The following is a 25742-nucleotide window of genomic DNA, read 5'->3' on the forward strand; positions in this document are numbered from 1 at the left end:
CTAACTTTCAACAAAATTAGTAATGATTTGCTAATTTAAATGTACATTTTAAGATTCCTAATTCACCATATGGTCTCAAAGGCTGTGTGCAGTCTAAACACTTAGCCATATTTAAACATGCACAATTTAAAAAGTAGTAGTAGCAATATTCCCACCTGTATCATTGATCTCAAAATGCATAGTTCATAGTTGTTGATTAGTTAGATCATCTCAAGATGGCGGTAGAAAGTGATGATGTAAATTGCAAAAGAATGTCAGTTGTGTCAGTCTATGCTATCAGGGTAAGATGATTGTCGTCTCCAAGGTGGTGATTGGAAGTTGTGAGGATAGGTAGAAGCAAATCCATCATCATCTTCAGGGTCATCAGTGTTCTCCGGAGATGAAGACCTCAGAGGGAGGGGTCGTTGTGGCATGAAATCGTTGTCCTCGTCGTCATCTTCAGCCATCACGGTAGGAGTACGTCCTATTTCCTTGTTGGTCGTACGCCATGTCGATGTGGTGCATGAACATCCTCTTGCAGTGTTCCTTGAACATTCTCCTATATTGTTGCTAAAACATCGAGACATTGGTGGCATGAAATCATCATCCTCATCGGTCTCGTTATTTTCTGGTTGAATACTAGAGGGCACCCTTATACCCTTTAGGTTCGCTGATCTTCGTTGTCTTCTACGTGAACCAGGCATCATACCCCGCCGAAGAGCATATATATCACCAAGAAGTTTGAGATTTCTTTGTTGATCAACTCAGCGTCTTTTGGGAACGCCTAACGCAAAAGAGGAGCATTCAAATCAATAAAAAAAAGATAAGCAGGGTGACCAGATAGAAAATGACGAACATGGATGTGGGATGCATACTGGTCGGGCAATATCACCATCCTTCTTTATCTCATAGAGAAACCTAGCACATAAGGATAGTCAGCTAGTTTATATACCCAGAGATACATTTGACGTCGCTCGTGCAAGAGCTCATAAGGTCGTCAATGGTTACATATTGGAGGAGAGTGGTTAATACGGAACAGAAGAGTCTTACATGCAATTTGGACACAATTTAGATTAGGTTATTCTCCTTAAAGGGATCATCCTTCCCTCCACACACAATAAGGGTGGAAGCGACTTGCATGTAATTGATCAGCATATCCGTCTTAGCCTGTACCTCCTCCATAATGGATTCTGGCGATAAACATATTTCCGTGCCAACAAGGGTGATAAGGAGTTGGGCTATGAACCTCGCATCAACGGCATAACTCACATTCCTAATAGCCTCTTCGCTGCATGTATGTAGGGTGTGCCTACTGAATACAAAATAGTTCTTATATTTTGATTTATGTGCTCGTACGAAGTAAAGACAATTCGATTGCTTGATACATCTGACCTTATACTCCGTAGGGTTTGACCGACCGTACTTGTGGTCCCTTCTTGTGATTACAGCATAATTGCTAATAAAATGGATGACCTCATCCCTATTACAAAACTGTTGTCCGACCTGAATGTCGCTATTTTGGTATCCCCAGTTGGATATGGTGTTATACTCAACAACAACATAAGCAGCCTAGCACCACGAAAGTACTGGATCGTTGGCACTGGGTTGTCGTTATCAGCAGCTTCTTCATCCCCGTTACCACCGGCTTCATCATCCATACATCATGCATCTACCTCAGAAGGGTCCACTCCAGCTCCCTCTGTACCAGAACTGCCCTCCCTGGCATGCCCTCCCTCCTCTTCATGCATCACATGCTGGCCTGATACTTCTACGCTAGTCGCTACATCACCTTGCACCAGTCGTAACACTATGTTTACGTAGACAACCATTTCAAAGTTCTCATCCAATGCCTTGCATGATTACAAAGCATATGCATTGTTACTTCTTATCTCGAACAACGTATGAACAACGACCAAGTAGTTTGGAACAAGTCGTGACCGCATACCCTCTAGGACAACATTATAGGACTATTGGCTCACACACAAAAGGCTCATAACATGTGATTTCATGCTATCTAAATCAATAGATAGCTCAACCGTATTCTCCATATGCTGGCAGTTCTGAATTGATACGAGCGTTCCGTGCAAAACAGTGAGACGTTTTTCATAATAAATATGAATAGTCATAGCATATCTGCTAAACAAATATACATGTAATTAAAAAACTACTTACATGTATGTACTATACACAACTTCTTACTCTAATTGCTATACATATTAATTACATATATAATCTAAGTACTCTAATTTATCAATTTAATATAATTTATTAAATATAATTGAACAAATTAAACAATCTACTTACTCTAATTACTATTACTAATCTAAGTATTAATTACATACATAATCTATGTACTCTAATTTATCAACTTGATATAATTTATCAAATATAATTAAACGGATTAAATAATCTACTTCCTCTAATTACTATTACTAATCTAAATACTAATTACCTACATAATCTAAGTACTTACTATCACTAATCTACATGGGATTATGAGAATACCTCAGTTTAGAAAATGGTGCCTCACTTGTAGGTGACGATAAGGGGTATCGTATTTTCAGTTGATGCAGTTGAAAGCAGCTGATTGGTGAGATTTCAAAAGCTTTCGATTTTTTTTTTTTTTGAACTGGTATAGCAGCAGCATGCATCTCATGATTAAAGAATATATATATATATATATATATATATATATATATAATAGTGTTAGTATTTTATTCTTGCATACACACATGATATAAGCGCAAAAATTCCAAATGCAAAACCATCTGTTTGTTTAGTTGTTCCCTAATTTATCAACTTGATATAATTTATGTACTCTAATTTATTAACTTGATATAATTTATCAAATGTAATTGAACAGATTAAATAATCTATTTACTCTACTTACTCGAATTCTCACATACACACATGATATACATAATCTATATACTCTAATTGATCAACTTGATATAATTTATCAAATTTAATCGAATGGATTAAATAATCTACTTACTACAATTACTATTACTAATCTAAGTACTAATTACCTACATAATCTAAGTACTTACTATAACTGATCTCGCGATGCTGCTCCTCCTCTCCTGAGCTCCTTGCCTGAGCTCCGCTGCTCTTTGCCTCTGCTCCTCTCCTGAGCTCCGTTGCTTGCCTCTACTGCTCATCCTCGCTCCTCGCTTTATAGCGGGTAGCACGCGACGCAATTAGCATAAAATCAAGCACCACCCAAACCAGTTGCGCCAAAAGCACTGACCAACGTGACGTGATGCGACAACAAGGCGACGCGATGCGTCAACATGGAATCCAGGCCATTTTCGACACATGAGGTGCCGAATATGACACTGTGGATCATATTTGGCACCTCATATGCCGAAAATCAAATTTATTTGGCATATGAGATGCCGAATATGGTCTACAGTGCCATATTCAACACCTCATGTACCGAAAAATAATTTTTGGCAGCACCTCCTCTGGGAGATGGAAGGCTACTCCTCTGGGAGATGGAAGGCTACGATGATCCCTTCGACCAGACGCTCTTGCTTGGGGACTGAAACATGGCACCGGAGTGAGGTAAGGATGGCAGCGCCACCACAGTAGCTAGAGGGGAAGGGGAGACGAAGAAGATGATGTGAGTAGGGGCGTGACTAGGTCGGTCTGGGTCCGAGTCCGACCGAGTTGGCGTTTGCTAAGCGCGGGGGGCAGAAGGGTCATTTCGCATCCCTCGCCATGTCGACTGTGGGACCCATGAGACACATGTCCGCTCCTAACCGTAGTGGCAAATTATAAGTTTATAGTGGGCCTCAGTGGCAATTCCTCAAAGTTCTTCGGAAGGATGGCTTTTGAGAACACACCACTGATAACGATGGCAAATAGTTAATTACCTCGGCATATGCTTCTGTATTTTGGGCCCAACATCAGGGCCGACGAACAGCCACATCCAAACACCATTACATCGGAAACTCAACGATGTGACGTCACAGGCCCAACCAAAAGTACCCCTCCATCGGTCATGTTTACTTGTTTCAGCTATAAAACCTACTGCTTCCAACAACATATATTAGAGCATGTATGTTCAGGATATTAGTAATGACATTGACCTTTCTTTGCATAAATAATCAAATTATTATGCTTACTAGGTTAGTTGAATGGGTGATCCGTCTTGGTCTGCCCTTCCTTCAAGTAGTAGCCCCACTGGAACTTATCAGCAACGCCTCTCTTTCCTGGTCATGTTTACTTACAGCATCGTTACGCCAACTGGGCATGAATAATACTATATGCTTAAGAGAAGAGAGTGTTAAGAACCTATATAAAAATTAGAAAAAAAGTCTAAATTACTCATCTGAACTATTTCTAGTATCCTAATAACCTCCCGAACTTTAAATATCAAATCACATAATCCCTGGAGTGATTTCCAACAACGATTTTGATGATGTGACTGCCATGTCACTTGTTTTTGTCATGTGGCTACTACATTAGCGATTTTGATGGCATGGCTGCCACCTCGCCGCTCCTCTATGCACACGGCCTTGAAGGAATCAGCCTCCCAGCATTGGTGACGGGCATACTCTGGCCTAGCGGGTCTATGTGGGGAGACGAATTCGCCGGAGGGGAGACAAACACAGAAACTACTACCACCCCTTCCCTTCTTCTCCGACACCAGAAACCGCCGCCCCACCTCCCCGGTGCCCCATTACTCAAACCAAGCACACCAACGTGCTCCCTGCATCGCTACGGTTCCATTTTTTCCTTTCCCAAGGCTCGATTCCGACCAAGGCAGAAACACCCAATTCAGGCCGCCTCCATCGATTCCTCCTAGACGGTGAGACCTTGTTCCAATTCTCATCTCCATCACCATCGCATAGCCCCTAGTTCATCTCACGTAGCTCTAGTTCGAGCTCTCGTGCACCGAGGATCACCTGCGTTGCGTCTCCTCTATCTCAACCACTACGCGTCGTCGCCAACCCAGTAGCTCAATCCTCACTCCAATCCATCCCTCGGCATAGCCCCGCCTTAGCTTGGAGATGCTCTAGCCAAGACCAATCATCCCGAGGGTTCAATCATCTCGAGGGTCCTCAACCTTCTCTCCCCTCTCCAGCAACTGAAGGTCGTGTCACCGCCGCTCGCCGTGAATCGTGCTCTCCTCCTCTATCTCCCTACCAATCCCCGGAGCATGAAGTGCCCTAGATTGCCCGGCCAAGAACGAGCATCACCAGTCGTCCATTCTTTTTCCATGTTCATCTTCTTCCTCCCATCGAGCCCATTTATATTCTCCCTCTCCCCTCCATGAGCTCGGTCTACCATAGACCACAGAGAAAAACCACTCGAAGGGTTATATGATTCAATATTTGAAGTTTGGGGGTTAAGTAAACGGTTTTAAAGTTCGGTGGTTAATTTGGAATTTTTTCTAAAAATTATAATTTTCAATGCAAGCAAATACTATAGGTGCTTAAACATGGTTAACTATCTTATTAGTATTAATATAAGCAACAGTACTTAAGTAAGCGCATTGCACTCTACTTAAGCACATGTGCCAGTACAGTTGAGAAAAAACAAGTTTTTTTTTATAAAAACCTTCTCTAAGCATCTTATTATATATGCTCTGAATATGCTTATTTGTCCCTGAATTAACGTGTTGAGAAAAAAAATCCTTGCTGCTTTGACATGCATGTCCACTAAACGAATCGACCATGAGCTACAGCGGCTGATCGGTGGTCTCGTGGGAGGTCTCCCCGAAGAAGGCGGCGAGCTCACGCTTCCTGGTGTCCAGGCCACTTGTGGTGCCGGACGCTAGGGAGGCCTTGGCGGCGGCGATGAAGGCGTCGTACGTGTAGAAACCCTTGGTGGGGCACGCCAGGTTGTTGCGCTGCTTCACCATGGTGTCAAGCACCGACCACGTGATGATCGAGCTCAAGCCCACCCCCATTGCAGCGCCGACGCGCAAAAACATCCACAGGGTCACTACATAAAAAAAGCTCAAAAGTGACGGGTCATAATAGTCATGGGTGACAGGTGCCGCACCCGTCACCCCGAAGCATCACTGATGACAAGTCATAAGTGACGGGTAAGAACCTATCACCAGTGATGTCATTGGTGACTGGTCAAACTTGACCCGTCACTTATTAAGGTCATAAGTGATGGGTCACAACTGTGGCCTGTCACTTATGACTGACGAACATTTTTCCTATTTTTTGATATGAAAAAAGTCAAAAAATATATTTTTTTTACCCGAGAGCCACCCTAATACAGGGCCTATCGCATATGCCCAATCCACATCATTTTCAAACATATTTCGGTCTTTGCATTTCGTAGGACTCGAACCCGCGCCCAGGGCCTCGCACATGACTCCCTTAGCACATCAGCTATCACATGTTTGTGATAGAAACCGGATATGCTATCCTTTTAACCTTTGCTACCAAAGCTCATAGGTGACGGGTCACAGTTATGACCTGTCACTTATGTAAGTCATAGAATTACGACCCGTCACCGATGACGTTTTTCCTAAAATATTGATCTGGAGTACGTTTAGTAAAAAGGGCATAACTTTTACATACGGACTCCAATTTTGATATTTTTTTACTCTACGGACATCTACAGAAAAAGTTACATCTATTTCTCCCCACTTTGTCAGGTTCGAAGAATTTTTTGAGACCAAAAATATCTTGAAAGATTGAGTTCTCGTGCCTGGAAGTTTCTGCATCGTTTTCATAATGCACGTTTATGTCTATAGTTGCCACCCCTAACATCAAACTTAAGCAAAATTGTACAATAATTTCTATTCTAGTGCTGCTAAGATGAGAAAAAATAAGAGAAAAATAAAAACAAAAATAAAAAATAGTATCATATACATATATATATTCTCGATGTTGTATATTATATATATACACCCCTGATAAATAGAGAAACATAACATAGAATACATATATATATATATATATATATATATATATATATATATATATGAGTATATGTGGATCGCCTTTACTTGCCTTCGATTCTTCTGGACCGCCAGACATGTGAGCACGTTTGGATCCGCTATATACACATATGACATATATCAGGAGTACATGCACTTTTGCATCATATAAAATGATATCTCTATATATCGATCATGTACATCTATATAAATAACCATAAGTGTTATCTATATATATCTACATAAACCTAAATATATGAATATCTAGGAGCATATATACACATAATACATAAAATGATAGCTCTATGTATTGATCAAGTCATTAGTGACGGGTCACAACTTGACCCGTCACTAATTACTAGCTAGAAAGATCCGTCACTAATGAGTCGTCACTTATGAGTCGTAATAGATGACGGATCATAACTACGACCTATTACCTATGACTAAACTAAAATGACTCGTCACTTACGATAAATCATAAATGACAGATTATAACTATAAAAATGACGTGTTACTTATTTTATATCTCTTTTATCTGTTTTTTACGTTGTCGGTATTTGCACTTCAACCGGAGCCGAGGCCGACGGTTTCGAGTATCCTCCATAGACGACCGGCCTCAGGCCGTCATGCGTGCTTCTCGCCGTCCATCTGGCGGCGGTACATCTGCGGTTGTACGTGTGTGATGCGTTCGTCCTCGTTCGCACGTCGTTGGTCAGACTTAGGCAGCGCATGTATCATCGGATCTTCTGCTGCAGCATGCACCATGGGTCTTCGGCTGATGGGAGTGCCCTCGTCCTTAGCTGCAGGTAGAGCTGGGACTTAGTCCGTCTATGGTATAAGTTTTTGATACGGTTTAAAGCACGATTCATATAAAATATTTTGAGCTAGGTTGGTATAGTACAAACATTAAGGTTATAGTATCTTGGCACGGTAAATATGTCCGTATAGCACAATGGTTTGGGTTGTACATGTACAGGCACGATATGAAAAGAGCACGAAACAAATCGTATGATTATTTTCTCATATTTATTTTTTAATTTCTCTAAATTAAAAATATGAGATATTAAGAGAGATGTATGTGTATAAGAAACATAAGTATGAGATAATAAAAGATAAATATATAAATATGATTAAATAATATAGAGCAGAGCCATATTTGAACTGGCACAGCACAACGATGGCACGGCGTGTTAAAGGCCGTGCTCGAGTCTTTCTAAAATTATGCTCGAATTTTTCTAAAATTAACTCGTACCGACACGACATGATAAACTAATCATACCTAAGTAAATATAACATGACATAAAGAAACGACGAGGCCGGACCGTACCGTACCGGTACGGCGCGGCCAAGTCCCGGCACTAGCTGCAGGCATGGCCATGGAACGTTTGTCATTCCACGCGAGCTGGACGAAGTCCAAACCCAGCTTAGACCGACACGTCTGGGGGTGATGAAAGGAATGCATGGAATGTGGACCGTGGAGTGACTTGCCGACCCAATTCTTAACAGATGTCTTGTGCTGGTTACTCAAGTCAGGATCGCAAAACAAAACTGAACTTTTAGCTGCCGCCCATGAACTATAATCCAATGCCCCAGTCTCCTCCTGGACAATTGTAGACCGATAACAGTGAACTGCATTATTGATGATATCCTGGCGAGTTGCGACCACCTCACAGAACTCCTGGGCAGCTGGGCTCCTGGTTCCAGACTAGGCTCTGTTTGGATCATAGACATAGATCGCCACACTTTTTTGGCAAGCATAGAACGCCACAGTTCTTGTGGCGAACAAATCGTTCACCACTTTGTTTTGGCACAGAAATGAGCCAATGACAGTTGGGTCCCAACGAGGTAAAATTTCTGACACGCTGAAGTTGTGGTCGTAAACCAAACGCTTGCCACGGTTGGTCAAAACTTGCCTATCATAGATGTAGCAAACTGTGGTAGCAACTATGCAACATCAGAACAGCATCACACAGTCAGACATAGTGTAGACACCAGCAATGCACAACTTTTGCGCAAGCCCTGCAAAGTTATCCAGAGAGTAACACATCAACTTACTCAAATCTGTATCAATGGAGCCGATGTCCAAATAAACAGTTTTGCACAAACAAGACATGTTTATTAGCTTTGGCTACAGGGGGGGCCTTCTGAACAACCAGCACCTATATTAAGTTTTTGAACTCCCATGCAACTGGTGTTATATACATGGACCCAAAAAATGCAGAACCTATCACAGAAATGCCAAACCAAATGGGTTGTTTTCATCACAGGGCTCCAGAGAGCATCTTCTCCAGAGGTTTCCTTTTACTTCTACGTTCTAACCACGCAATATACTAAGCACTTTCTACAGGGGAAAAGGTTGGAGAATATACTACATAGCGCAAATCTATGCTTATAGAAGGGATGCCACTTCTCTGAGTTGAAGATGTTCTTCAAGGACCATTTGTGCTCTTTTGCCTCTTCTCTTCTAGCTGTGACGCCTCATTCAACATGTCCACGGCGTCACTCTGCATATTTAGCTTGGATAGTGCAACTGCCTGCATGTAGAAAGCTGTGGACCAATCGGGATAAACCATCTGTGCTTGCATTGCATCCCGGAGGGCAGCATCAGGTTGGTCACACATAAGGTAGCACAAGCTCCGTCTGGCAAGTACGGTTGGTGACACCATTGTCCCCACATCAACAAACTATGAAACAAACACAGGGAAAGGATGAATCAGCTACATTAGAGTGATTTCTGATAACACTGGGCTTTTCATGAAAAAGAAAACATGCCTACCTCACTATAACAATCTATTGCTGCCTTAAAATCTTTCTCTCGGAAGGCAAAGTCGCCACGTTTCCTTGCATCCAACATATCCCTCATCTGTTGTGTCCATTCTTGAAAAGATAGCTGCAACATGGAGAATGATAGACTATGTCACAGATCCCACAGAACAGAAAGATTGGAACCAGAATGCACTGTTTTTTACCTCATTGGTCCCTTCATCATCTCTGTAATGTGTTGTGAATAGGATCTGATGGATGGCAGTTAGGTCCATCCTGGAGCAGGCTTCTCCCATGGGAGAAAGAGGGTGCTGTGGAGTAGGAGGTACCTGCGGTTCTTCCACAGGCTTTGGAACTCCAAGCATCACATAGGATGGTACCTGTTCGTATTTTGCAACAGAAACAGCAGCAATCATTAGGGGCATTAAACTTTGTGGTACACTGTACACTTTTATAAGAGAAATAGTATTCCTAACAATACCACTAGTAAAACAAATAATTACAAAATTTGATATAAATATTTTGTAAACATAGCATACTGAACATAACTTGGTAACGGAATCTATCTGTGCCGTAGAACAGGAAAACATGTACTATACAGTCTGACAAAATGGCCATATAGAGAGGATTTCCCTGTTCTGTATTACACTATTAATATCGTTTCCGGTTAGAAAATCCACGGCAGAATAGGGACGATAAGTTCAAGAACAAGAGATGCGGATTCAATGTGAAAACCCCTTGTTGGAGTAAATCAGTAAGCCACTGACGCCCGGAGGCGAAAAATCCACTATACGAGAAGAGTTCACAAGAAGGGAAATTAACAATGATCACATGAACTAATCCTTTGTGGGTGCAAAGGGTATATAAGGATAGAAAACAACTCCAAGTTGGAAAAGTAAACAAATCCGAGACATATTTGTGTTCACCCCGGGCCAGCCCATAACCCCTCCCCCTCCACTCACACAAACCATCCCCCCATCACAAACATCAGAATTCAGGCCATGGAAACAGCATTTCATAAAGCAAGCCGTAATCAATAAGTGATTGATCACGATTAGTATTAAGTTACTGCTTTGCAGGGCAAGGAATACAGCAATCTCACACAGTAATTGCGAAGTTACAGTCATTAGCATGAGCCGTGTGCGAAATGCACTCTCATATTGCACAGTGCTAGGACATTAAATATATTCCTTTCACAAAGACTGCAATAAATATGATAAACAGAAGAATAAATATGGTTACCTCCGATTTTGTCTGCAAAGGCTTCAGAATGGAAACCAACCTTTTTATATCAGGCCGATCTCTTGGCTCGTACTGTAAACATTGAGAAGCAAGGTTCACCAATGTAGTAGCCACCTCTGTTGAGTAGTTCCCCTCCAAATGTGAATCCATTAGTGCTTCGATGTTTCTGCCTCTCATGATATCAAGTGCCTGTGCAAATGCATATACCCATTATTACTAGTGTGCATGCATCTATTGTATGTATGTTTGGTTGTATGCTTAGATAAAGAACTGTGCAGGGTGTAGTTTCCACACGTGCAGATTGCCTAACTAATTCCAGCAATGCTCAAATTGTACAAGCAGAATATGCGCTGGAGATTCAGTTTGAGAAAATAAATTCACTACAATTTAAATTACACGAATGATGTTCTGCTGGTATCTGATAACACAATAGTTGGCATTTGTATTTCTGTATTTGCTGAAAGCCTGAAACAGGCCTCATATCTAAGGAAATTAAGACATGTTCTAGCAAGAAACTTACATGGGAAGGGGGTATGCGCTTTCCACTGAGAAGATCAAGGAGCACAGTGCCAAAACTGAATATGACGCTTTCTGGGGTAACCCTGCCTGGAAGAACAAAAACCACCTCAAAAAAATCCCTTTAAGTGTTTCATGCTGTTTTTTTAGATCACTTCTTCAATAACATACAAAAGATATTACTCACTGCCCAAACCATCTCATGTTACTTGGTAATTGCCTTACAAAGGGTACGATATGCTCAGTTTGAATACTATTTATGAAATGAATAAGCAAACCACAAACCGAGTCACTGGTCCTCCTAAGAGCAAAATTCCATATCTACACTATATTTAAAAAGGGAAAAGTCCAATTTAAACCCCTCAACTATTGCCTTGGTTTAATTTTCACCCTCAACTTCAGTAACGTTTAATTTGCATACCTCAACTATTAAAACCGGAGCACCTCACCCCTCATTGGTGGTTTTGTGAGTGGTTTTCACCACGTCAGGTGCCTATGTCATTGAATTTCACCACGTCAGCGGCGAGCAAAAGAAAGTATAGAGGAACGAGAGAGAAAGTTATAATGCAGTTTGAAAAATAATTCTTTTAATTTTTTTACTTGTGGGCCCAAAATAACTTTTGTTGACTCAGAAAATGCACTGCTGACTAGATAGCCAACTAAGCCATTTTTGTTGATGTGGCAGCCAACGTGGCAAAATCACTTCCAAAACTGCCACTGAGGGGTTGAGTTCTCTGGTTTTCATAGTTGAGGGATGTAAATTAAACGGTATTGAAGTTTAAGGTGAAAATTAAACCAAGGGAATAGTTGAGGGGTGTAAATTGAACTTTTCCATTTAAAAATAACACTACTTTGAGAAGTATTGTCATTGTAATAGCAACAACAGAAAGGTTTGTCTGCTGGCATTTCTCTCTGTTCTACTGAGTGTAGAGTGAGGGGAGAAAAAAATATTTAAGTGTAGCAGAAGAATTGCAGGCAGAAAACAGTTCTAAAAAAACTGAGTTTAATAACATAAATAACTGAACTCCTAAAAAGGCAAAATATTTCATTATTAAAGCATGAAAGTAAAAATTTCTTGCAGAAAAAAACATGAACGTGAAAAAACAGCTACCATTTCTCAGATATTCTGGAGGTGTATATGCTAGGTTCGTGCTATAGCTTTTCCCATCCCTGCTGTTTTTCATCAGACCAAAGCATGACAGACGAGGGGCGCCATTCTGCAATCAGAAAGTTCATTAGAACTTTAAACTTTACTTGAAAATAAGATAATTGGAACAGAATGACATACTCAACTGCTGGATGCAATGATCATCATCTTACAAAGCATACTTGATGAAATTGTTAATAAAAGAGCAGAATACATGACATGTTACAAATCCCAATATAAGTTCTGTTACGCAATTCTCCTATAGGTTTCTTTTAGGTGTTGATATGCCCTTCTAGTTAGACAAGCAGAGAAGTCAGCTGGTATTTTTACTTCTAGCCCATATAGTTCCAACAATCAGAGCGAGTAAATGGCAAACAGATGATAACTGGCCCTCAACCTTAGTTTTTTGGTTTAGTAATAGGCAGAGATCCAACCTTGCGAGTTGCGATCCTAGTATAATACTAATGGTATTGCCATACACAATGAATATAACTTGTTAGGTCATCTCCAATAGATACTCTAAAAATTAATCTCCTATAACATTATTACAGCATCCTCTATTTTTTCCATCTTCAGCAGCTATCCTATTTTCTACCTTCCATTACTCTTCTCCTCCACTCAGACGTACATGCATACTCTATGAACAGTGATACGGCTGCTCCCGAGCTCCCGCAGAAAAACAACGCTGGCATTCCTCTAGAGGCGGAAACAGCATCCGCTGGAGATGGATGAGGGGCGAGCGGGAATCGGCATTTCCACTGTAGGCCCGGATACGGCGTCCGCTGGACATGGCCTTAAAATGTCATCAGTAAAGCTATTATAGGCACATGCCACATGGTCATCAACACTACACAATAATCATGTTTTATGTTCTACTTGTAGTAATATATACTCAAACAAACTACATAGGTTGCAAGTTTACCTCGTCAAAGAGAACCCTGTATGCATTTAGGTCATGATATAAAGGCCGTCCCCTCATACTACAACATTCCAATGCTTCAGAAATGTAGTACGCAACCCTCAGACGCATAGCCCATTCAATAGTCTGGTTTTCCCCTGCATATGAGCAAAATTACGATGAAAAATAGAATAGAATAATTCAGTTGTTGTTTCCAATACCTTTTTTTTTTTGCGAATTGTTGTTTCCAATACCTTGCTTGTTCATATTTATTAAGTAAAGCCCATCTGGTAAATGCAATCAGTATTTGGCACCTAACTCAAGATTAGGAAAACAAGCTAACACACTTAATATCAACTCCTAAACTGACAAAAAAGAAATTTAAAAAAAAAAACTTTTTACTGATGCAATCATCAACATCAGAACAAATGCCGCATACAACAGCGGTGAGAGTACAATCAGAGCAGACCAATTTTCCTTTCATTAGTCGAACATTTCACTTACTCACCATTCACCACTACCCACAATTGCACAACATTTGCTTAGTACCAACGAGTCCCAAACTTTGGAAAATGATCAAACGGTATGAATTGCAGAGGACGAGAGTCGAGAGGGACTCACAGTGGAACAGGTGCTTGGCGAGGGTGTCGTTGGGCATGAACTCGGCAACGAGCAGGCGCTCGTCGCCGTCGGAGCAGTAGCCGATCAGGTTCGCCAGCCTCGGGTGCCGCAGCCCGCCCACCCCCTTCGCCTCCTCCTGCAACCAAGTCAACTCCCCGTCAAAATCCACGCCTCCTGAAGCCCCAATTTCGCGACACACGAAGCCACAAGCCCTCGGCTTTCCCTACCACGAACTGCTTGGGGTCGGGCCAGGCGAGCTTGGCGAACTTCTTCACGGCGATGGCGCGCGGGGCGGCTCCGGAGCCCTTCAGCTGGCCCCTGTAGACGAGGTTGGGCGCCTTCTCGCCGCTCTCGGAGACGATGTTCTCCGCCGCGAAACCGCCCGTCGCCGCGCGGAGCTCCGCAAGCGAGAACTCCGCGAACGCCGGGACGTCCCCGGCGGCGGCCTGGTGCGCGTTCAGCGAGATGGACGGGCGGTGAGTCGGCGGCGGCGGCGGTCGGCGCCGGGGCGGCCTCTCCGCGTGGGGCCCCGCCCCCGCCCCCGCCCGCAGCGAGGAGAGGCAGCAACCCATCAAGTGTGAAAGGTGTGCAGGCCCTGCGGTCCGGGCCGGTCCCTCCGTTTCGGTGATGCGCTCGTCTGCGTGGGCGCGTCGGCGAGGAGATGGTTTTTGTAACTTGCTCCGGGTTTTTTGCCCCGGTTTCTTTGGGGGTTTCCTCGCCGTGCGGTTCATGTTTGTAGACTGGCTGCCCCGTGCCACTCTACTGGATTGGTGATCGTGGGAGGGGGGAATTTACTAGGTTAGGTCTAGAGTTCACCCATCTCCTGAAGATAAATTCGGTGAAGGAGGAGACTAACGGTGAGTTTATTATGAGAAAAGGTAGGATCAATGGTAGATAACTCATATGGCATATGAGCGGACTAGTATTTAATGGTGGGTGGTGGATGAGCCTCGAAGTAAGTTAAGTTAGAACCTACAGCAAAGTAATAATAAAGAAGGGTATATTGGCCAAGAGTGATGGACATGATCAACAATAGTAGAGAGGATAACCACATAGCCAGTGGTAGCATTGTGGTTATATCGGGTAGTGGCTCTTGAGGTAGGGATAGGGGAGGCGGGCGAAGATGGGGAAGAAGATGTTGTGGTTAAAAAGTTTTTTGTTTAGGGCTGTTTGAAGCCGCTCTAACCTCTAGTTTTCTCTTCGATCTATATTCCAATGGTGGAAAATATCATTAAAAGAAGTCAAAAAGGGCCTAGAAGATGACAATGAGAGTGAGGTTGTTCACTCCTGTACATCTAAGTTTGATCAGATGGATTAGTGTGGTGTGTCTTATATAATCAAAATGCACACACATGTGTGGGTTAAATGGGGAAACTGTTAGCCGAATAAAGACCATGCACGTTACATGCATGTCTCGTACGCTTGGCGCCAAGCCCTCCTAAGATTACAACAACCATAGGAGATTAGTTTCCATTCTGAGGAGACATACTTGCTATATGTTAGGCATATATTTTTGGTATGTAACTGAATCGATTTCCTACCAAACATCTTTGTACTCTTTAAATGCCAATAGCTCCTAATGTAATCGCCTTAAGTGTTTTTCTCTAATGGTATCAGATAGGTTATGATCCTAACCTCCTTTCCCTGCCCTCTTTTCATGATTGGCCCCTCCGACGACGACGCCAAGGTCGTTGCGGCTTAGGCAGAAATCAATGCAACCCTAGCCAAGGCGGAGATCAACGCCAAGACCACGCTCTAGACACAAAAGTTGATGTCTCCAGCGTCAAGCTCCCCGTCCCCATCACCCTCAACCTCTAGGCTCACCATCTGGACGTGCATTGAGGGCCTCTATCGCTTCGATGCTGAGACTTGCACAATTTACCTCGAACAGAAGTTCTACTGGCTCCTACAGGGCACCATGTTTGTGGTCGATTATTGCAGCAAGTAGAAAGCCCACACTGACGAACTCATGACTGTGGGAACGTCGATCCTTGAAAAAGGGCCTCGCCCAGAACACTTTGTGCGGCTTCAGCAAGCGCTTCGCTCACATGCGCATGCTCATCTCCATGTAGCACCTTGCATTATCCTTTCTCGAGACGCGGTATGCCCTTCTCCATGAGGAACTCATGATGAGAGCCAAGTTTTCCCTACCCTCAGCTTTCATTGCTTCCTCCGTTAGCAATTCTACCAAGACCATCACTGGTAGTTCCTCCTCTAACATCACCAGTGATAGTCAGTCTTGCGCCCCCCAACTCCAACTTCAACTGCAGCAGCAACAACAACAACAACAACAATTCCAAAAACAATCACTGCCATAACAACAATCGTGACTATGCAGGCAATGACTTCTCCAAAAATGGCAGCAACAACAATACCAGCAAGGGGTCCACCCCATGGTCTTTGCTCTAGAACCCATGAGCCAGGTCTAACTAGATGTGGCATGGACAAGAACCTCGACCCGCCCACCATGACATCCTCGGTACCCGTCCACCTAACGCCTTCACCTCCACTATATTGTTTCCCACGCTTGCACCAAGACAAGGCATCCAGTGGTCTGGTACGTTGGTGTATGCAGTTCTGCCACCCTCCGTCACGCATGCACCACTTGCTTCTTAGGATTAGAACTAACTCATGCATGCCTTCAACACCATAACCCTGGCTCCCCCATCCTCCAAGTAGTATATGACTCTAGGGCGTCCACGCACATGACCTTGGACCATGGTAATCTCTCATCTTCCCATGTACTTTCCATTGTATCTCCATACGCCATTGTCGGTAATGGGTCACACATTCCCATTGCCCATACCAACATGACCTCTCTCCAATTTCCTTCGCATTCTTTCCGGTTCAACAACGTTGTTGTTGTGATACCTTCTCTAATTAAAAATGTTGTTTCTATTCACCCTTTCACGTCTGCACAATTATTGTTCAGTGGAATTTGACATGTTTGGCCCCTCTTTGAAGGATTTTCAAATTAAGATCGTGATCATCTAGTGTGTCGAGAAATTGTACACGACCGCCAAATATTTGTAATATAAATATAGGAATATATGAGTGGTCGTAGAAAAATATCGCAAAGAAGGACATGGGATTTATACAGGTTCAAGTCTCTGAGTGGATAATAGCCATGTGTTCTGTTTGATGTCGATATGGTAAGCGCTTCGATGTTTCCTATTCTATTTGATGGTTCGGCTCGCGGGAGAGGGTAGCTATGGCTTGGCTCGTTTGATGTGCAACTTCCCTCGGCTCGTGCTCGCTAGCATTGAGATCTTTGCATGTAGACACGTGGCACCCACCCGAGCAGTGATGCATGAGGAGGTTCCTACAGCACCACTCTAGAGAATTTTTTTTCTGTTTTGGAGCTTTTGGAAGGCTAGAGAGATCTATGGCTTGCGCAACTCCATCGGTACGAAAGCTCCACACGAGGATGTAATGTTAGATTGCCAACCTCCCAGTCGACGCCGAGAAGCCGACATACGTGTCTTGCTTAAAGATCGGCAGGAGGTCCATGGCGTGGGATATGAGCGGATGGTGAGGTCGGCTTGCCAGGGACACGAGAGACCGATGATCACGTTCAAGACCTTGGTGCGTCCGTCGTCATCCACCCACGCCTGAATCGGTCGGGCGCTCTCCAGCTGCACCGATACGTTCTTGCCTTCGTCGGTGAAGAACGCGGCCCGCTCAGACACGTTAGACATGGGATTGTTCAAGTCAACGCCGGCGTAGTTGCTGTCTATATCGTTCAGGAACTCGGCCGCCTGCACTGTGCCGAACTCGACGGCGAAGATGTGGTTGCTGGAGTTGCCCAAGTTGTTCTTGCCGAGGAGGTCAAGGTACTGCTCGGCGCTTGCACCGGGGAGCACCTTCGAAGCGGCGATCGCCAAGGCTAGGACGTGGCCGCCGCCGTGGCCAACATTCACGATGTCAAAGACAAAGGTCGTGCTGAAGGAGACGACGGCGTTGCCCCTGACAGCTTGCACCGGCGAGTCAAAGAAGGCGTGGCCCATGAGGTTGTTGCCGTCGTTGGTGAGCTGGAGCGCGCCGCCGCGCATGCAAGATCAACGCTGAGCCATCTAGGCTCCGGCTGGCGGCGTGCTGGAAGCTGTTCTAGAGGAAGTCGATGTCGGCAACAGAACAAATAAGGCAATGAGAAAGGAGGGAGATAACGGCGACTCGGCGAGGTAGCCAAGAAGGCAAATGGAAGTCGCAGACATGGGAAACTAGAACTCAGAGATGCGGTTCTGGTCTGTGGAGTGTGGAGCATTGTTTCCATGGAGCAATAAATACTCCATCCGGTTCCTCGGACCTAATCAATGGCCAGGAGAAAGCTTATCTGTAGTACTTAACAAAAAAAATCAAGCACCTCGCAGGATTAACACCAAGAGGTAACTAGATTAAGGGGCTGTTTAGCTTGTCGTCAAACTTTGCCAAACAAAAATTAGACGAATTTGATCACACGTGGTAGACACATTCTTTGCTAAACCTTGTCGAGAACTTATGGCGAGTTGGCGACCGATTTGGTCGCTACATAATTTGTGGCTTGCATAATATGCAGTTCAAAATCCATGACTCGAATAATATGCAGATGGCAGATATCAACGTTTTTTCAATCACCATACTGTGCCGCTAGATCAAAACCAATCACATCAACCCATAATTAGTTGGATGTTGATCAAAGTTCCTAGAAAGGAGATTGAAAAATATGTTTTTTTCGACCACTTCAAAAAATAACAAAACTATTAGTTTTTAGCCAATAAACCTGTTGCCTCACTAACTGAACGAACCAAATGTTGACACCTGTATGAGAAAAAGATAGAGCTATTTGATAGTGGTATACATCTTTTTAAGAAAGACAACTTGCATTTGAAGTGTGAGTGAGTAGCAAACGATTGATGCTGACAAGACAAAATAATTGTATAAGGTTGGAGCTGGACTTCCTCCCTAGCCCCTACTACACACGGCACTCATCCCATCAGCCCATTTCCATCTAAACAAAACTTGTGAATTCAGGTTCAGGACATTCACTGACTGGATGAAACCAATGATCAGTGTGACTGTGTGACAGAGAGGTAACAGTGACTGCCATGTTCTTCCGGGAACCGGATCGCTCGCTCTCCTATCAGAAGTGAAATGAAGACGAGGTCAGTGACGAACCAAAACTTGCAGATGCTTCCGGTTGTGATTTAATTCAAGATCGCATGAGACATGAGTGTGCCCACAGAAATAATTCCCCTCGGAACATGCGCAGACAAAGTTAAAAGGCATTTTTGAACGTATGAATTTCAATGAGAACAGTTTAATCCCCGTGGAAACATGAAAAAATTCCCCCGTTCTAAACGGAGGCATTTAGCTTCGATGGTCCCGATTCAGAAACTCCTAGGCCTATTGACCCGCAGAACAGAATACTCTAAATTTGCGAGATAATTCATAGAATGCCACTGTTAAGACGGTCAGGGAGGAAGTAGATGGAGGCGTAGGTGAGAGGCAAACAAGATATTTTGTTAGTTGGATACAAGTCCAAAAAAGGAGGAGGAAAGTGTCATAGTGTGAAGCAGCACTCTAAAAAATGCCATTTCGAGGATTGCAGACTTTGCGGTGGAATTTCATGGATTACCATTCTTAGGAGTGGCATTCTATGAATTAATCGTAAATTTGCAGAGAGTGATCGAGGGATCAGAAAACAGTTTGTCTAACGTCTCTGGTAGTAGAGAACAAGGAGCGTACTGTTCCAACAGTAAACAGCATCTTATCGAGTATTTGGGACCCAAGTTTTCATGGACTCGCCTCCTGCTCCCCTGCACGGAAGGCATAATTTGGACGCGGTTGCCATTGCTGGGCGGGACGAGCGACGAGCGTAGCCATGGACAGGCTACCAGAGCACTTGCATTATTGGTGTTGAACAGTTGAACACAACAGGACGCGGTTTATCATCATTCGTCATGCTCCGGCCGGTCCAAGTGTTCACGCGTCAGCAACTCAGCATCATGCCTTCCTTTCCACGAGTGTGCAAGCGGTGCAAAAAAGAAAAGCAAGCAGGCAAGGCCCATGGCAGCCGCCGGAGGTAGAGAAGAAACGCGGAAAGGAAACCGGTGGATGATGGGCTGATAGATAGCGCGAACACGCCGTTTTGAAAATTTGTAAAAATAGGGTCCTCCGGCCTGTTGGATAGGCGGGAATCCTTGAAATTTGTCTCTTTTTTTTCTTATTGTAAGTATAATTGTTTAAGCTGAATTTTTTTAAAGGTATCGATAGTGTTTTTAAGATAAAAAGCATTGGAACATTACATTTTTTATAATTTTAAACCTCTTGTCAATTGGATGGACGGAAAGTCTATTGAACGGGCGGGAGGAGTCTATTTTTGCAAATTTTCAAAACGATTGTATAGTTTTATATTTTTAAAAATGTATAATTATATAAAAAAAATCCGAGTAGCCATCGGGTCCAAAACGATGGGAGAAAAAAAAGGCCCAAAGTCCCCAATTCTCCCGTCTCCTGCACACCTTAGAATTTGCCATCAAGTCGGGTCCACCAAAATCTCATCACCGGCCCTGCGTCCACTCCAGCTGCTTGGGCTCTAGCTCCAGCTCTCCCTGTTATGCCTCACAATATCCTGGGGCTGTGGGTGCATCTGCATTTTGGGGGAAGCTCCATTGATCGAGGCCGTGTGCGCAGCTGAGAGGTCAATGGACATGATGCGGGCGCCTTCTCCGTTCCGAGCATTGGCCTGGTGCGCGCGCTCGTCGATCATGCACCGGCCGCCTCCTCGCCGCCTACGCCGTCTACCGCCGGCCTCACCTGCACTGATCGATGCTCCTGCTGTTGGACCATGCGTTGATCAATGCGTGCGTCCAGCGCCCGCACTGCTTCCTGATGTCCGCGGAGGCCGCCCTGCTGCGGTGCTCGGTGAGCTGCCGGCTTGCCGCTGCACTCGGCGAGTCGGTCACCGGTGCCGTGCGTGGCGCGAATCGTGGACGAGGGAGAGCGAGAGGCCGCCAGAGGTCAGGCAGGGTGATGAGCGCATCTACTCTTCACGGCCGCGCCGGCCCGTACAACACGCGGAAGGCCCACAACGCCGCTCGGCCCATCAGAAATATGTAGTCATTTCGTCGCTAAAGGAATGCCTGGAGACGCAGCTGTTTAGCAAGTGCGTCCTGTTCCTCTCCAATAAGATAAAGTAAGTGCGCCGTGTCCTTTTGTCATGCTTGCTGCACCAGTCTAAGTGAAAATACAAAACATCATCATCCTCCCCCTCTCTCTATATATATATATATTTCTTCCATTCCTCCCATACTTATTCATCCCTGATTATTAATTATCCTTATATATCCTATAATTTTATTATCTAATTCTTCAACACGAATTTTATTGTAAATAAATGGTCCTAATAAAATATGTTCACCACATATGCATATATGTGTGAAAATTTTCTTTATACACCGGACAGAATTAAGTCATGTTTGTTTGGGTTTATGTTTTTTGTTTTTCTAAAAAGTTATGATTTTGGTTTATCTGAAAAACTATTTTGAAAATAAATTATTAGTTTCTACAATAATTTTTTAACTTCTCAACACGTAGCTTCTCAGAAAAAATATCCCAACAAACTTCTCAATTTTAATTCATTTTTCTCGTAAACAGACTCTTGACTTCTTTAAAATTTACTTCTCTCAAATCCTATTATTCTAGTTTCTACTGGCTATCAGTAGCATCAGAAATAGAATCAGAATAAAAAACAAACATTACCTTAGATGCAGCGCGCAGCGTGCGCTCGCCGCTCAGTCGATGCAAAGCTCTTCTAAAAAAGGTAGATCCAAAGCATGGTGCTGGCCGTCCCGTCGATGGCCCCACCACAACTCATGCTCCGAACGTTAATCACGTGCCCAATGCCCGCGGTGGGCTCTGATTCAGGACATCAAAGGCCCCCGAAAGTTGGACAGCGACTCCCGCTCTTGGCCCGTCCATTCCCGTAGGGCCCAAAGCGCCACGAAGTATAAAGAAAAGAATCCTTGATGCACAGCACAACTGGTTCTCTTTTTCGCCACTTTTCAGAAAACAAATTATCCTCCCGTTTCTCCTCCCTTTCAGGGATTTCAATTTTATCTTACATTTTTTTTCGTTCATCGGTGAAAGGATCAAAATTCACAAAATTTCGGTCATTTTCCGTTCCATCCTATGCCCTATAGATCCTATATATCAATAAAAAAATTCTGAAATTAAATATTTCATTACTCTCTTAAATTCGTGAAATTTCATCGAAATTTTGGTGAAATTTTAAACCCTGCTCCCTTTCCATCTCTTCAAACTGACAACTGATTGGCCAAGAATTTTTCAAGTTTGCTCCTTCTCCACATTATTTTACTGCACGTTGGCTACTTAGAAACGCAGAAGAAATCGCCGGCGACGTGCATGCAAGCGAACAAGATTCCACCAACCTTTGCATCCTTGGCAACTCCATCATGCGTTCGCCCGCCAGGCGCGTCTCCATCGATAATTCCAGCTCGTGCTCGCGCGTGCGCGCTCATGTACGGAGAGCGCTATCCCAAGAATCTAGCGCACCGCTGTCTTCTTCTTCCCCTCCTCCTCCTCCTCTTCCTCCTCGTCGTCGTCGACAACTCAACGTCGCCTACTCAACCTCGCCTGATAAGTTGGAGGCACGCGGCGTCGATCGGATCGCATCCAAACGGCAAAGATCCTGCATGCAGCAGCCGAGCAGCGGTGTCTACCGTGTCCAACCACCGGATCGTACGCATGATCGATGGCCATTAGATTTTCATTGGTCAAGTGATTCAGTCTAAGATGCGTTATTGGCTCGTCGCAGACTCAGATTTCCCGGAGTCGGTCCGTACGTCCGCCAGAACATGGAAGGTCCGGCGACGTATGCGTCCAAAGCTGAGCTGATCAATCGTACTGCAACTTTCCATCTAGCCATATCATATGATCATCCTCCCAATTATTGTTATCGGTCGAAAGGAACTCAATCATTTTTCAGGCCACATTACTGATTTAGTTCATGTGATTGCGCTCGCGTTTGCATCAGGGATTTTAATTTCATTTTACAATTTTTTTCGTCCACCGCTGAGAAGATCGAAATTCGTGAAGTTCCATTAAAATTTTGGTTATTTTTCACCCTGTACTATGCGGGTCTCTCATCTCAGTGAAAAAAATATATAAAATTAATTATTTCGTTTTCCTCTAAAATTCCCAAAATTCACGAAATATAGGCGAAGTTTCAATCCCTGATTTGCATTGCATGCGAGCCAACCGCACGCACCGACGCGAGCCACTGACTGTACTAGATGATCAGTTAGTTCAGATCAGAATGGGGAGACCCTACTTCAAAAGGTGAAGTGCACCTTTTCTTGTTAAGCTAGCGTTCAAGTTGACGAGCTCGGTAATGGGTTGCTTTCGCCTTTTTAAGTACGGCGATCTATCGTTGTGCATGGCCATCCGATAGTTTAATCAATCTGAAAGTCTGAAACTAACGCATGTACTGTTTGGCAGTACCAGTACCAGTACTAGTTTGTCTGCATTCAGATAACAGCGAGAAGTTCTTGCATGGAAGAAAAGAAAACGAAAAGGTCTGAATATCTGATCCTCCAAGGATTTCAATTGTTTTACAAATATTTTCATTCCCTAACGAAAAAATCGAAATTCATAAAATTTCACCGAGATTTCGGCCATTTTTCGTTCGCTACTTATATGTGTCTCACGTATCAGTGAAAGAAAATTCTAGAATCAGATATTTCGTTCCCTTTTGAAATTCATAAAATTTCGTTGAAATTTCGGTAAAATTTTAATACCTGTCATCCTCCTAGAGTGCAGTGGCCGAGCTTGATCACAGAACTAAGGAGCCGGTTTAACTAAATGAGTTTAAATGTCAATAAATAGTAGCAAATTTGCTATGTAATCAATGGAGTTTTTGTTTGGCGCGGGGGGGGGGGGGGGGGGCATAACTAAGCTCCGCACCTACATGAGTGAAAGCTATATGTAGATGATTAGCTGATGTGCCATGCCGTAACATGAACCGGCATCAGTTCATCCATCATTGCTATGGTTAATTTCTGGAACACGCTGGCGTTGGCAAGAGTTGCACGGCAGAGATGCAGGCAAAGCGACGAGGCTTGAATTGGGGGCCGGCCGGAATGATGTCAACCTCGCTACAGGGAGAGGTTGGCGACTGCATCACTGGAAAAGGGTTTGGTCGCTCATCACTCCAGCGTGGCACATTAACTCGGTAGATACAAGTCCATGTGACGCCGAACCGACCGAAATGACCCGGCGAGGAGCCAGAGATTTCGTCCGAATCAATGCGTGGACATGGCAATGTTCCATTCCATGCATGGGTATGAAAAAGAGAGAGCTGGCTCAAGGTACAGGCTGAACTGAAACAGCATTCTTCACTTCACAAATCCAGAAATACAATGCTGATTGCTGAATTCAAATAATGCATTGCTCATCTGCTCAGAATTAGAATAAAAAGGTAAGGTCTGCTTTGAAGAAAGATTCAACTTCACTTGGGCACTCTGGCGGAAGCAAAGCAGTGGGCAATGGAAAGGGAAGATGGCAAGCACAAAAATCCACAGAGTTTTCAGCCAACTGGAACTCCTTCCCTTTACAATCCAAAGTATTTACATCATTTACACACAGCAAACGAATCAAAATGGAATTTTGGGGCGCTAATCGCACAGCAAAACACTGGATCCGTCAAGAATTTCACGATGAAGAAGAGTGCGTCAAAATGTGGGCGTCAGCAGGTTGAGCAGGGAGACTCTGGCGTTCACGAGCGCGCGGTACACCTCCTGGCAGCCGCTCTCTGCGGCGTCGACGCACTCCTCGAGCCCGCGCACCCTGGCCATGGCCGCCTTCCGCTCCTCCTCGTCCTCGTTGCAGTGGTCCTCGAACGACACGGTCCTCCGCCGGCGGAGGAGGTCGGTCACCAACCACATCGGGCTGGCCGGGGCTCGAGCGGGAGAGTACGGCGTCGGGGTCCTCGGGGACGGGGCGGCGCTCGCGGCCGACTCGGCGGAGGCGGTCGACACGCCGGAGAAGACCGCGGCGGATGCTGCCGCCACGGCGGCGGTGGCGGCCGCGAAGGCGTCGGCGAGCGTGGCCTCGTCGGACTCGTCGTCGGGGGCCGCGCGGTGGGAGAGGTCCCGCGCGGAGGATGCGAGGCGGGACACCTCCCGCGCCGACCGCCGCTGAGCGCGGAGCGCGGCGGCGAGGCGGGACCCGTCGCGGCGTCGCAGCGCGGCTTGCGTCTCGGCGAGGAGCTGCTTGAGGGCCACGAGCGACTCCCGGAAGCACCCGTGGAGGTCCGCGAGGAGGAGAAGGTCGTCCAGCAGCTGCTCCGCCCAGGGCCGCCGGAGCGCTTCCCGCGCCTGCGGGTGGTGGAGCAGGTCCGCGAGCCCCGCCAGCACGCGCCCGGCGCGCCCGGCGCCGTCGGCGACCCACGCGGTCCCCGTCTGCGCGGGCGCCTCGGCCCACGCCAGCAGCGCACGCGCCGAGTCGTGCAGCGCGGCGGCCAGCGGGTGGAGCCGCACGGGGAGGCTGGTCGACCGCACCCGCGCGTAAGACAGCTTCTTGGGCCGCGCGCAGTCGAGCAGGAACGACGGCGCCACCGACTTGGGCGACGCCAGCGTGGTGAGCGTCCGACGGAACCCCACTGCCAT

General features: G+C 44.9%; 2 protein-coding genes across 2 annotated transcripts; both read right to left on the minus strand.

Moving 5' to 3' along the window:
- Positions 1 to 8940: 8940 nt before the first annotated feature.
- LOC133903430 (serine/threonine-protein kinase BSK1-2-like) lies at positions 8941 to 14648 on the minus strand. The gene is made up of 9 exons (XM_062344812.1): positions 14304 to 14648; positions 14077 to 14212; positions 13480 to 13613; positions 12522 to 12627; positions 11415 to 11500; positions 10895 to 11083; positions 9859 to 10032; positions 9666 to 9779; positions 8941 to 9573 (listed from the first exon to the last, which is right to left on the minus strand). The coding sequence occupies exons 1-9, from the start codon at positions 14646 to 14648 to the stop codon at positions 9319 to 9321; spliced, it is 1539 nt and encodes a 512-aa protein (XP_062200796.1). The 3' UTR covers positions 8941 to 9318.
- A 10158-nt stretch (positions 14649 to 24806) lies between these two features.
- Positions 24807 to 25742, minus strand: LOC133904016 (uncharacterized). The gene has a single exon (XM_062345504.1). It carries the CDS (start codon positions 25740 to 25742, stop codon positions 24807 to 24809), a length of 936 nt encoding a protein of 311 aa, XP_062201488.1.

This window comes from Phragmites australis, chromosome 21, assembly GCF_958298935.1.
Source record: "Phragmites australis chromosome 21, lpPhrAust1.1, whole genome shotgun sequence".
Lineage (NCBI taxonomy): Eukaryota > Viridiplantae > Streptophyta > Magnoliopsida > Poales > Poaceae > Phragmites > Phragmites australis.

What these genes read in the sequence shown, in the direction of transcription:
- LOC133903430 (XM_062344812.1), bottom strand. Translation starts at nt 14,648, where the DNA reads ATGGGTTGCTGCCTCTCCTCGCTGCGGGCGGGGGCGGGGGCGGGGCCC. An exon ending in CCGACCCCAAGCAGTTCGTG is followed by an intron (nt 14,213 to 14,303) that starts GTAGGGAAAGCC and finishes ACTTGGTTGCAG; the next exon opens with GAGGAGGCGAAGGGGGTGGG. An exon ending in CAATAGATTGTTATAGTGAG is followed by an intron (nt 9,574 to 9,665) that starts GTAGGCATGTTT and finishes TTTGTTTCATAG; the next exon opens with TTTGTTGATGTGGGGACAAT.
- LOC133904016 (XM_062345504.1), bottom strand. Translation starts at nt 25,742, where the DNA reads ATGGCAGTGGGGTTCCGTCGGACGCTCACCACGCTGGCGTCGCCCAAG.